Here is a 13,982-nt window from a genome sequence, read left to right on the forward strand (position 1 = left end):
TTAATAATAATAATAATAATAATAAGAAGAAGAAGAAGAAGAAGAAGAAGAAGCAACAAACCTAGGAACCAACACAACTGGATACAGATCACAAGTATACACAACATTTATTACCAGATACCCAGAATTAAAATTTTTAACAGAACAACGACTAGCTGATCAGATCCGTGTAATAATAAAAAATAACAGGATACCCCAGTCAGAATTAGAAAACATCAAACAACAAGTACTGGAACAAAATAATGTGCAATCAGAAGAAGAAGAAAATACAGTAATGGACTCAAACATCCCAGAGCAAACAAACAAAGAACAACACGCACCAATTAAACAATCAGAGGAAAACGAAATCTTAAGACAGCCACCAGAACAAGCACAAATAGAACACGAAGTGACACAGATATTAGATATAGAAGAAAAATTTCAGCTAACATATATAGAATACAAAGACACAAATACAGACATTAGACCATTCTTGCATAGACCACCAAATAACCCACAAGTCGAAACAACAATAAAAACTATCAACACCATCATACACAAGAAAATAAATGAAAACACAACTATGGAAGAGTTACAACTACTGGTTTATATAGGAGCACTCACTACACTAAATATACACACTAGGCAGAGATCAGAACCAACCAACACACAGAAGAAACCCACAAAACCAGCATGGCAACACAGGCTACAGATCAAAATAGAAAAACTGAGAAAAGACATCGGACAGCTAACACAATTTATAAGAAATGAAATCTCGGAAAAAAAACGAAAAAGGTTAGGTAAAATCTCACAACAAGAAGCGACAGAGCAATTAGACGAAAAGAAGCAGAAATTACAAGCATTGGCCAAACGACTCAGAAGATACAAAAAAAGTGAAAATAGAAGGAAACAAAATCAAACATTCAACACAAACCAAAAGAAATTTTACCAGACAATAGATAACACACACATTAAAATAAACAATCCACCAAACATAACAGACATGGAACACTTCTGGAGCAACATATGGTCAAACCCGGTACAACATAACAGGCATGCACGGTGGATACAAGCAGAAACAGACACATACAAGATGATACCACAAATGCCTGAAGTGATAATTTTGCAACATGAAGTCACCCAAGCAGTTAATTCTACTCACAATTGGAAAGCCCCTGGAAATGATAAAATAGCAAATTTCTGGTTAAAGAAGTTCACCTCAACACATTCACATCTAACTAAATTATTTAACAGTTACATTGCAGACCCATACACATTCCCTGATACACTTACACACGGAATAACATATCTGAAACCTAAAGATCAAGCAGACACAGCGAACCCAGCTAAATATCGCCCCATAACATGCCTACCAACAATATACAAATTATTAACTTCAGTCATTAAACAGAAATTAATGACACATACAACACAGAACAAAATTATAAATGAAGAACAAAAAGGCTGTTGCAAAGGAGCACGAGGATGTAAAGAGCAACTGATAATAGATGCAGAGGTGACATATCAAGCTAAAACTAAACAAAGGTCGCTACACTATGCATACATTGATTACCAAAAAGCTTTTGATAGTGTACCCCACTCATGGTTACTACAAATATTGGAAATATACAAAGTAGATCCTAAATTGATACAGTTCCTAAACATAGTAATGAAAAATTGGAAAACCACACTTAATATCCAAACAAATTCAGATAATATCACATCACAGCCAATACAGATTAAGCGTGGAATATACCAAGGAGATTCATTAAGTCCTTTCTGGTTCTGCCTTGCTCTGAACCCACTATCCAACATGCTAAATAATACAAATTATGGATACAATATTACTGGAACATACCCACACAAAATCGCACATTTGCTATACATGGATGATCTAAAACTACTGGCAGCAACAAATCAACAACTCAACCAATTACTAAAGATAACAGAAGGATTCAGCAATGATATAAGTATGGCTTTTGGAACAGACAAATGTAAGAAAAATAGCATAGTCAAGGGAAAACACACTAAACAAGAAGATTACATATTGGATAACCACAGCGACTGCATAGAAGCGATGGAAAAAATGGATGCCTATAAATATCTAGGATACAGACAAAAAATAGGAATAGATAATACAAATATTAAAGAAGAACTAAAAGAAAAATATAGACAAAGACTAACAAAAATACTGAAAACAGAATTGACAGCAAGAAACAAGACAAAAGCTATAAATACTTATGCTATACAAATATTGACCTACTCATTTGGAGTAGTGAAATGGAGTAACACAGACCTAGAAGCACTCAATACACTTACACGATCACAATGCCACAAATATAGAATACATCACATACATTCAGCAACAGAAAGATTCACTTTAAGCAGAAAGGAAGGAGGAAGGGAATTTATCGACATAAAAAACCTACATTATGGACAGGTAGACAATTTAAGAAAATTCTTTCTAGAACGAGCAGAAACTAGCAAAATACACAAGGCAATCACTCATATAAATACATCGGCTACACCACTGCAATTTCATAACCACTTCTACAACCCTTTAGATCACATAACATCAACAGATACGAAGAAAGTAAATTGGAAAAAGAAAACACTTCATGGCAAGCACCCGTATCATCTAACACAGCCACACATCGATCAAGACGCATCCAACACATGGCTAAGAAAAGGCAATATATACAGTGAGACAGAAGGATTCATGATTGCAATACAGGATCAAACAATAAACACCAGGTATTACAGCAAGCATATTATTAAAGATCCCAATACCACAACGGATAAATGCAGACTCTGTACACAACAAATAGAAACAGTAGATCACATCACAAGTGGATGTACAATGCTAGCAAATACAGAATACCCCAGAAGACATGACAATGTCGCAAAAATAATACAGCAACAGCTTGCCTTACAGCATAAACTTTTAAAACAACACGTTCCTACATACAAGTATACACCACAAAATGTACTGGAGAATGATGAATACAAATTATACTGGAACAGGACCATTATAACAGATAAAACAATGCCACATAACAAACCTGACATCATACTCACCAATAAAAAGAAGAAATTAACACAACTAATCGAAATATCCATACCCAATACAACAAATATACAAAAGAAAACAGGAGAAAAAATTGAAAAATACATCCAACTGGCTGAGGAAGTCAAAGACATGTGGCATCAGGATAAAGTTGACATCATACCAATTATACTATCAACTACAGGAGTCATACCACACAATATCCACCAGTACATCAATGCAATACAGCTACATCCAAACATATATATACAACTACAGAAATCCGTAATTATTGATACATGTTCAATTACCCGAAAGTTCCTAAATGCAATATAACACATACCGTACAGTTAAAAGGAAGTGACGCTTGATCAAGGTCCACATCACTCCATTTTTAACCGGACCTAATGTCTGAGAAAGTGAAGGAAACAATAATAATAATAATAATATTAATAACAAAAAGGTCCGCATCACTTTCCATTTTTAACCAGACGTAACTTCTGAGAAAGGAAAGAATGTACATAATTATAGTACTAGACATTCTTGCAATTACAGTTATTGTTAACTTTTTCTGTTAAAAATAAATAAATAAAATGAGGAAGAAAGAAAGAAGTACATATTGACAAGACGAGCTGTAATTAGCTGCCCTCTGTTATCAAATACCTGACAAATAGCCAGCTTGACTTTATGAACATACTGAAAATATTTCTTCCTGACAATACCTTCTATTTCACTGCTGAAAATTCCATTTTGGCACATCTTTGTGGATGTAATAGAAAAATGTTAAAGAAAGTACTGATGTCACTTTAGTTTAGCAGTTTTTAACATTATGCCCTTGTGTCCACAAATGTCTAGTTTGTTACCTTTTGCCCTTGATGTATAAAATCAGTAATTTTTAATAACCTGTGAAATTACTCTGTTCACATATTTACAATGTGTGTCAATAATCTAAGGAAAATTGCTCTTACTAAACATATGGATATTAAAGACACAAATGTTTGACTTGCTTAACAACATTCCGTCATCATTATGATACCACTTTAATGTAAAATACCTGTCACACCTTTGTTGTAGAGATGAAGTTATCTCTGGAACTAATTTTAAATTTTACATTTTGTGCGATAGAACCACCAACAGAAGATAATCTTCTACAGAATACACTGTGGCCAGAAATTCAAAAATTGTATGGACATGGTTATGAGCTCTATTCCTTAGCAGCAAGATCAGATGGGAAAGTTCTGGCATCAGCTTGCAAAGCTACGACTACAGAACATGCAGCGATCATATTGTGGTGTGTAACATTTATTTATAGACAACTTTGTAGATCATCGTACTTATCTGTAAACCTCTTGATTTTTTTTTCCACTCTAAAACTGTATCTCTCACTAAATTATTATTATTATTATTATTATTTAAAGTGACATATTAGTCTTACATTCTGTTCACCTCTCTTGTTCTTTTACGGTCTTACGCACATTGTACTGGAGTATTCCATGATTAATTGTATCTACTAAGATATGTGACTGAAGTGTATGTAATGACTAAGACACTTTTTGACATTGTACTTATGTTCGCAGTTCATGGTCACTAGTTTTGTGTCAGCAATGAAGAGAGTGATTGCTGATCATGTGTTTTTAATGCAAGAATGGCAAATTTATGAATTTCAAATATACTGGATGTCTGGAAAAAAAACCATCAACAATGCTTAGTATGTTCTACATCTATACTTGGCAAACAGCAATGAAGTGCAACACAGATTGTACCACCCATTGTACCACATATTAGGGTTTTTGCCCATTCTGTTCACATATGAAACACAGGAAAAATGACTGGTTAAATACCTCAGTGTGTGTTGTAATTAGTTTAATCCTGTCTTTGCAGTCTCTATGAGAGCAACGTGTAGTGGGCAGTAGTCGATTTGTAGCTTCCTCACTTGATACCGGTTCTTGAGACTTTGCAAGTAGCTTTCATGTGATATTGGCATCCATATGCACATATCTGCTACTTCAGGTTTGTCAACAGACCTCTCAGTCAGACAAACCTGTGACGATTTGTGGTTCCATTTATATTCATTTAATACCATCCCCTGTATGGATCCCACACACTTAAGTGATATTATAGGATGAATTCCAGGAGTGTTTTGTAGGCTGACTGCACTTTCCCCGTGTTATCAGTGAACGAAGGTGTTCCACCTGCATTACCCACAATAAGGCTTATGTGATTACTCCATTCCATACTCCCTTAATTTTTTTGCATGTAGGAATTCTTATGAGTGGACTGATTGCAGCCATGGCTCATTGATATTGTTTTCATAAGATATTACATTTTGTGAAATGCATAGTTAACATTTCTGAACATTTCAACATTTCTAAATCTTAAAAAGATCTGATTGAATATTTGTGCAGCTTTTTTCATTTGGTACTTCACTGTATATAACTGCATCATCTGCTAAGATTCTGAGATTACTATTCATATTGCCTGCCAGGTCAGTAAAATACAATATGAACAGCAAGGCACACAGATCATTCGATGATTGTCCATCCAAGATCTTACTCCGGTCAGAAATTTTCTTTGATACTCCATACGATCATGCTGTTGTTACTAAGTGTTAGTGTGGTACTGCATCAAGTACTTTACAGAAGTAAAGAAATAATGTGCTCCTACGTGATGTGGTAAAAGTAGCAGTTGGGTTTCACAGGACTAATACTTTTGGAATGCATACTGGTTGCTGTGGATGAGGCCATTCTGGTCAAAACACCTTAACAGGCCCATTGAAGGAAGGTTATCAGATAGAGTACTCCTTCAGAGGTCACACACACACACACACACACACACACACACACACACACACACACAAACCTGTTGCCTCTGGGCAGAGTGAGCAATAATCTCAGGAGGATTAGTGGTGTGGTACAGAAGAGGCATGGGATAGAGGGGTACTATGTACTAGGTTAGGGGTGGAGGGAAAATGCTGTAGTGGTACCTGTGTTAGTCTGCAGGGATGTGATGGGGCAGGATGGGGGGCTGCTAGGTGCAGCATTTTTGAGGCTGTGCTGGATTCGTTTTACACCTGTTGTGCTATACTTGCTGTTTCTTCAGAAGTTTCTTTACTGTGACACCATACTGTTGAAATGTCTTTCATCTCAAACTCCTCTACTAGGTAGATACTTAGCCTGTGTGTGATCAACAATTCTTGTAAACATTAGCAATATTTCTCTAAATGCTCCTGACCAAAGCTAAATGTTTCAGGTTCTTCCCTGAAATATGAAATTGCTGTCTTTTTATCTAGTTTACTGAAAATATAAATCTTTCTGCTTGTTTTACTTGACCTTTCTTCTTCTGCAGTTGTTGTTGCTACAGCTGTTTTGTAGTTGCTGACATTTTCCTTGAGGACACCTTCAAAGAGACTATGTCTATTTTTTGATAGTAGGTGTAATATATTTCTGTTGTAAGTGCATTTATGAACTGTTTGCTCTAAGTAATTTTGAGAGGAGGCTGCTACATCTGTTTCCTCATACAGCAAGGTCGATGGTCTGCTATATACAGTGCAAAAGACTTGGCCCCTTTTGGCAATTAAGAGGTGGCTATCAACACCGAATTGGGATGAGGTCGTATAATAGGGCTACAAGAAGCTGAATGTTCATTCCACAGTATTGCAGAAAGACCTGGCAGGAATGTAGCCACTGTAAGATTCCTCGCAGCTGTGGCCAAGGGAAAGTGTGGTTGCAACAAAACTGGGCCCTTGACTGCCACATGACAGTACCGAGAGAGACCATCGTGTTTGGCGTGTGGCACTGGTGCATCGTACTGCATCTGCAGCAGCAATTTGAGCAGTAGTTAGTACCACAGTGACACAACAAACTGTTACAAATCACTTACTTCAAGCATACTCTGAGCCAGATGCCCAGTAGTGTTGTGCATTCAACCAACCCCAAACCACTGCCATTTGAGAGTTGATTGGTGTAAAGTGAGAGCACGTTGGACAGCAGGGTGGACGTCTGTTATATTTTGTAATGAAAGCTGGTTCTGCTGCGGTGCCAGTGATGGCCGTGTGGTGGTTAGGAGGAGGCCAGTTGAGGGACTGCAATCAACCAGTCTCTGTGCTGGACACACTGGATGTACATCTGGAGTTATGGTCTGGGGTTCAATTTCATATAACATCTGGAGCTCTCTAGCGGTTGCCCCATGGACACGGATTGCAAAATTGTGCATCAGTCTGTCATGCTGCCATTCCTGAAAAGCATTCCAGGGAGTGGTCTCCACCAGGATAACATTTACCCACACACTGGTGTTGTAACCCCTGCTGCCTTGGCCTGCTCGATCACCAGATCTCCACAAGAAACATTAACCATCCTGTACTGACTGACCAAGTGCAACAGACATGGAACTCCATTCCAGAAACTGATATCTGACACCTGTACAGCACAACACATGCATGTTTACATGCTTTCATTCAACACTCTAGTGGTTACACTGATTATTAATGTACCAGCATTTCACATTTGCAATGGCTTATCTCATGCATACATTAACCTGTGATCTTGCACTGTTAATCACTTACATATGAGGGAAGTTAAAACAGAAACGGGCTGGCATAATTACAGAAACCAGTACCTGCATATCAGAAATATTGACCCTGGCTGTTGAGACACACATCCCACTGTGACACAAGGCAGTGAATGGCTGTCTCATAAAATTCCCAGGTCAGCGATGTTAACCAGTTCCGCACGTACAGCTGGATGTCGTTATCTGAGGTGAATCGTTTGCCCCTCAGAGTCTTTTTAAGGGGACCAAAATTGCCGTAATCACAGGGAAAGAGGTCTGGACTGTATGGAGGGTGGCCGAGAACCTTCCATTTTGAATTTCTGCAGGAGTGCCACGACCGTGTCAGCTGTATGAGGCTTTGCATTATCGTGGAGCAGAATGGCCCATGGGTGAGATTGCCTGGTCATTTTGATTTCATTACTTGACAAAAGGTAGTCAAGGTTTTGGAGTAACACTGGGCATTCACTGTTGTCCCATGCTGCAGGAAGTGAATCAGCAGGGGTCCATCTTGGCCAACGAAGAATGTCAGCATAACTTTTCCTGCACTCGTGTGGATGGCCTTGCCGTTTTTGGTGGTGGTGACCCTAGATTCTTCCCCTGGAGACTTTGTCATTTTGATTCTGGTTCGAAGTGATGACACCACGACTCATCTCCAGACACTACTCGTGCCAGGAACGCATTCCCTCCCTGAGCATAGTGCTGCAGATGAGCAAGACAGTGGGCCATTCAACATGCTTCCTGGTTTGGTTGAAGACTGTGGGGCACCTGTTGGGCACACACTTTATGCATGTGCAATCGTCCCTTCATGATGGTGTGAACACTTCTGATGCTCAATCTGACCATGACGGCTATGGCTTTCTCTGACACTCGGCGGTCCTGTGTAATGAGTGCATCCACCAGCTGGACAATGTCATCTGTAATGCAGTGTGGTGCTCCAAACCGTGCGTCATTGGCTAACGACACCCGTCCTTCCATGAAGCACTTGTGCCATGTCTTGACCCTTGCACGGGACTTGCAGAGTTTGCCGTACACTTGTGACATTTGTTGATGAAAGTCTGTTCTTCCTACTACCTCCGCTGTCGGGAAATGAACAACACCTCTTTGCTCTTCTGTTGACACCTCCATGTCACTGTTTGCAATGCGACTGGCAGCATTGGACGATTGATGCATGCTGCTGCTAGTTCTGTATAGTCACGCGACATGCATGCGTGCCCTCTAGCGATGGGCTGTGAACTTCCACACACTTTTCGGAACCACACCTTCAATACAGACCACGATATTACCCTCCTGTCACCGGTTTGCGCATTCCAGACTTTGGCTCATTTCTTTTTGAACGCCCCTTTATGTTACCAAAAGACAAATGTATTCCCAAAATTTCATTACTCTACGTTAATTATTTTTTGGGGTTGCAATTTTTTTCCATCAGTCTACGTAAACTGCTTTACAAGGAGCAGCAAACTGGTCATTTTTCAAAGGGGACCCCTGTCTGAGAATGCGTAATTTTGAGGCTGTAGAGTGTGGATATTTAAGGTGGTTGGACTCGAGAGCTTCTTCAGGTTGTGTTTAGTAACCAAATTACTGATGCAGCACGTTAGCTGCCTGTGAGAGGTGGATGCACAGGCTGTGCCTAATAGCATTTTTTTTGTCCTTACTATAACTGAGTGCAGTAATGTTGTGGACCATGTTATAACACAAGTAGTGAAAGGATTGATTTGCTGTTTATATATCATAAAAGTGATGGAAATAGCAAAGCTTGTGTATGATTGTGTATGGAAATGTTTCCCTAACAGAACTACCCACACCATTTGACATAAAGAACAGTTGAAAGGAGAATAATAGAGGCAAGAAAATTGTAAGTAAATACTGTAGCTTGCACCTCGGGTAATTTCAAAGCTGTAGGATGTGTGAATTGAAAAGTACATGTTGTTTGCTTGTTTCATTTACTTTTTGAAGAAACTGTGCAATGTGAAATTGAGAAATTTTCATATGGTATGCCTTTTGAATATTTTACCAATTAGTCTGCACTTCTGCCGGTGTTAGGTGTTGGAAATGATAATGCGCATCTACTTTCAATTCAGACCATTGCTTCTGTGGAAGATGTTATGATACACGTCACTGGGAAGCCATATATGGTCACATGTGTCATTCTAACATGTTGAACTATTGTTTGTACACAACAGCTGTCACCATAGTAGTTGATGTCTATCCTTTGTGCAATTGTATTGACAGCCTTGTGTATATCAGTCACAATTTCAGACATTTTTGCTACTCACTGATGAATGCACATTCACTGAAGACACCTCTGTAAACTAGCACAACAATCATATTTAGGCATAAAATCCACATTCACACTTCCTACTGTATTGGATGTATTGTCAAAAAACGTTTGTCAGGAAATATGATTGCAAAACAACAGCGCTCCAGATCACTTTGAAGCAATTATGCTGCTCCATGTGGATGACACACACACACACACACACACACACACACACACACACACACACACACACACAGATTGGTGGATTGTGAAAAGGGGATCTGTTCATTTCCACCACAGTCAGGAAATTTTGCAGCTGTTCACTGTCTTCTGTGGGGTAATATGAAGACAATGATGTATACTACTCATGTAATCACCTTCTTGCATAGCTCCATACTGCAACTAAAATGACGAGTGCACAGTTGCACTTACTTTACTGTTTGTTCAAGTCTTTACATTGCTGATGTACACCCTACCATCAAGTGGAGATAGAAATTTTGCACTCCTTCTGAATTATCATTATTATTTTATTTTATTTTTTTTCCCCACAGATGTTATAGATGTACACACTGATATGTGAAATGTGAAACTTCTGGACATGTGTTCTTCCTTGAAAAATGAGCAGTTCATGATCCCACTAAACCAGCTAAGCATTCTACAGGTGCAATCCATGCACCTTATACAAATAATTATGATAGAAAGAAACTTTGTCAATACTGTTCTCAAACTTCAGTGCCGCATTTTGGACAGGATATTCCTCTTTAGAAATGACTAACTTGCCTTTCTGCATAACATACTAATAATTGACATTTATATTTTATACAGCGTATGTATTTCAGCTTGTGGTTGTGGTTACATTGGGACACACAAGGCTATTGTAAATTTCCATGAGAAAAGTAAGGAGCACTAACAGATCAGCAGTTGTTGTCACTGGCTACTGACAGCCTTCGTTTCGGATATACAACAATCTGGGCAATCTGAGGTTGTGCTTTGGCTATAAAGGAGAGGTTAGCTAAAATTCATCTCTGGAAACATATAATTTATTTACTCTTTCGTCATTGGCTACTCATGGCAACTGCACAAAATACCGACTTCTATGAACTAGCTCTGCTGGATTTTTCAGTATCTGTTACAGGTATTGGAAGTGTTGTATATCATTGAAGATTGCAAATTCACACATTTGTGACATATTTTGAAAAAAGAAAACAATCGTTTTCTTGTGTACGAGGATGGTTTGAAAAGTTCTCAGAACAGAATAGACAAAAATGAACTTACAGCACTGAAACATTTTTTTATTTTCAATGTTGTCTCCTTGTACATTAATGCACTTAGTTCAATGATGTTCCAGAGCCTTGATCCCATCTGAAAAATGAGTTTCCTACGGGCCTGCAAAATAGTTGTCAACTCCGGCTATCAATTCTTCGTTTGAAGTGAATCTTCGTCCACCAAGAAAAATTTTCAGTTTTGGGAAGAAATTGAAGTATGACGTAGCCATATCAGGTGAATAAGGCAGTTGTGGCAACAATTCATACCTTAGTTTGCCATGGCGACACATGTGCGGACACACATTGTCTTGATGGAAGATGACTTTCTTCCTTGCTGATGTGTGCGATGTCCTTAGGTTAGTTAGGTTTAAGTAGTTCTAAGTCTAGGGGACTGTTGACCTCAGATGTTCAAAGTCACATAGTGCTTAAAACCTTCCTTGCTGAACCTGGCCTTTTTTCGCATATCTTTTGTTGCAATTTGTCCAGGAGGTTAGCATATTATTCTCCAGTAATTGTTTGCCCAGTGGGGATATAATCTACGAACAGAATCCCCTTCGCATCCCAGAAAACTGATGCCATGACCTTTCCCGCCGAAGGAATTGTCTTTGCTTTCTTTGGTGGCGGAGAATCAGCATGTTTCCACTGTTTTGACTGTTGTTTTGGCTCTAGGGTATAGTAGTGCACCCAAGTTTCTGTGGTCACAAACTGGCGCAAAAAATCTTGCTTGTTTCTCCTAAAACGGGCCAAACATTGTTCTGATATGTCCATTCTCACACATTTTTGATCCAGCATCGAGAGTTGTGGCAATCATCTTGCAGATAATTTTTTCATTTCTAATTCTGCAGTTAAAATGTGATTTACCCTTTCAGATGACATATGGCAGGCATGAGCAATTTCACGCACTTTCAGTCGTCGATCCTCCATGACAATTTTGTGCACTTTTACAATGATTTCTGGAGTAGTCACGCATCTTGGCCGACCACTGTGCGAATCATCATTTAAGCTTTCCCAACCAAATTTAAATTCATTTTTCCACTTGGCAACAGTTGAATATGAAGAAGCAGAGTCCCTCAGGGTATTCTGGAAATTGGCATGATTGTTATTTGCTTTCATACCTTTCTTTACGAAGTACTTAATCACTGCTAAAATCTCGATTTTTTAATTTTTTTTATTTTATTTTTTTTTTATTTTGATTTTTTTTCTTTATTTGCAAATCACTCGCGGGAACAACAACAGAGCCACGTCACCACCACAGCTCTCTTCCAAGAGCACTGACAGGGCACGTGTTTACAGGCAACAATCCAATGAATATCACATGAACAACTCGTTGCACTAGTGCTGACTCTCGTAATTCAGAGAACTTTTCAAACCACCTTTGTACATAGACTGAAGAAGTGCGTGAAATTTTGTACCAATGCTGGGAATCAAACCTGGGCCTCCTGCTTACAAGGCAGGTGCACTAGCCACTAAGCCACTTTAGCACAATGGTTCACACAACTGCACAGATTACCCCGGCACGCCTCCCACTTCGATCCAGTCTCACTGCCACCCCAGTCTACTTTAAATCCCTTTACACATGAACAGAATTGCCGAAGCAGCGTGAACTGTTGTGCCAAGATGGCTTAGTGGCTAATGCACCTGCCTAGTAAACGGGAGACCCCGGTTCAGTTCTGTGCCTTGGTACAAATTTTCACTCAGCGATTCGGTCTGTGTACATAAAATCTTACCTGTATGAGACAACCAGTAAAGTCTCTGAAACTGTGTCATTTGAATTATTTTCTTCAAAATTGAGCATTTATTTAAAAACAAATAATTGCTCAGTATTCCAGAATTGAGATTTTTGTAGTTACAAGTCAAGCTTGTTGTCATGCATGACCTGTTGAAATTGTTTGGTTGAAATGCAACATTTGCTGTTGTTATTGTATGTTGAAAATGAGCTTTTACAAAACTCAGTATGTGCTCTCAGCCAAGGACATCATTGTCAATAATAATGTGAGAGAGGTTTCTGTGGAGAGGGAGGGAGGGAGGGGTGCGGTCACGGTATAGGGAAGTATTTGCCATCTGAACCAACATTATAAATTAGTCATTTACACAACAACATACCTGTGTTAAGGAGAAGTTTGCAGTAAAAGAGTAGGTTGTTAAACTATGAAATGGAGGTTAATAGAAGTGATTTAGAAAATGTTGTATATTTGACTGAGTGCATTGGTTGCAAGAATTCCTGGCTGAGAGTGAAATCATCCAAAAGAAGAAGTGCAGTAAGAACAACAAAATGCCAGATAATGCACTTTGGAATGGGTTACCAGACATACCAGTGAACCAAAAAGCCTTAGGAAGAAAAGAATGCAGAACAAGCAGACCTCACGTATGTTGATATCACAGCTTTTCATTGTTACATAAATAGTTTAAACAAAACTGAGTATGATAAATTGTTACTGAAATATGTGATAATCACATCACCAGAATGCAGAACATCAAGAAAGAAGCAAAATGGAAGAATATTGGTTTGACAAAGGACAGTACAAGGAAAAATAGATGACCAGACAGTATCTGTATGTGCTCCAAAATTTCAAGCAACATAAGGTACCCAAAGAAACACTCTCAAATTTGGCCAATAAATTTCATGTAATAGGGAAGTTATCAGCTGAAAATAGAAGGGCAGGCCACAGCACTGCTGAAGATAAGAAAGTTATACAAGTTATAAGGAATGATATCAAAACATTCAGGTGTAGAGAGAGACACTATTCAAAGAAAAAGTCTGAAAGGGGATATTTACAATCCTAACTGAATACAGTCAAAATGTGGAAACATTTCTGTAAAAAAAAAAGGGAAGTGTCAGGCCTTCCTACTTGCTCTTTATTGAAGTAAAAACATATTTTCTGTCACTGCT

At 38.5% G+C, this 13,982-nt stretch overlaps 1 protein-coding gene across 2 annotated transcripts in view; it reads left to right on the top strand.

Annotated features, from left to right (window-relative positions):
* Nucleotides 1-13,982, top strand: part of LOC124605411 (probable elongator complex protein 2) — an 85,607-nt gene that overhangs the window by 62,228 nt on the left and 9,397 nt on the right. For both annotated transcript variants that reach the window (XM_047137062.1, XM_047137063.1), the window contains exon 9: nucleotides 4,151-4,316. In XM_047137062.1, the coding sequence (XP_046993018.1) occupies nucleotides 4,151-4,316 (166 nt within the window). The remainder of the gene's footprint in view (nucleotides 1-4,150; nucleotides 4,317-13,982) is intronic.

This window comes from Schistocerca americana, chromosome 3 (genome assembly GCF_021461395.2).
Source record: "Schistocerca americana isolate TAMUIC-IGC-003095 chromosome 3, iqSchAmer2.1, whole genome shotgun sequence".
In the NCBI taxonomy this organism is placed as follows: Eukaryota; Metazoa; Arthropoda; class Insecta; order Orthoptera; family Acrididae; genus Schistocerca; species Schistocerca americana.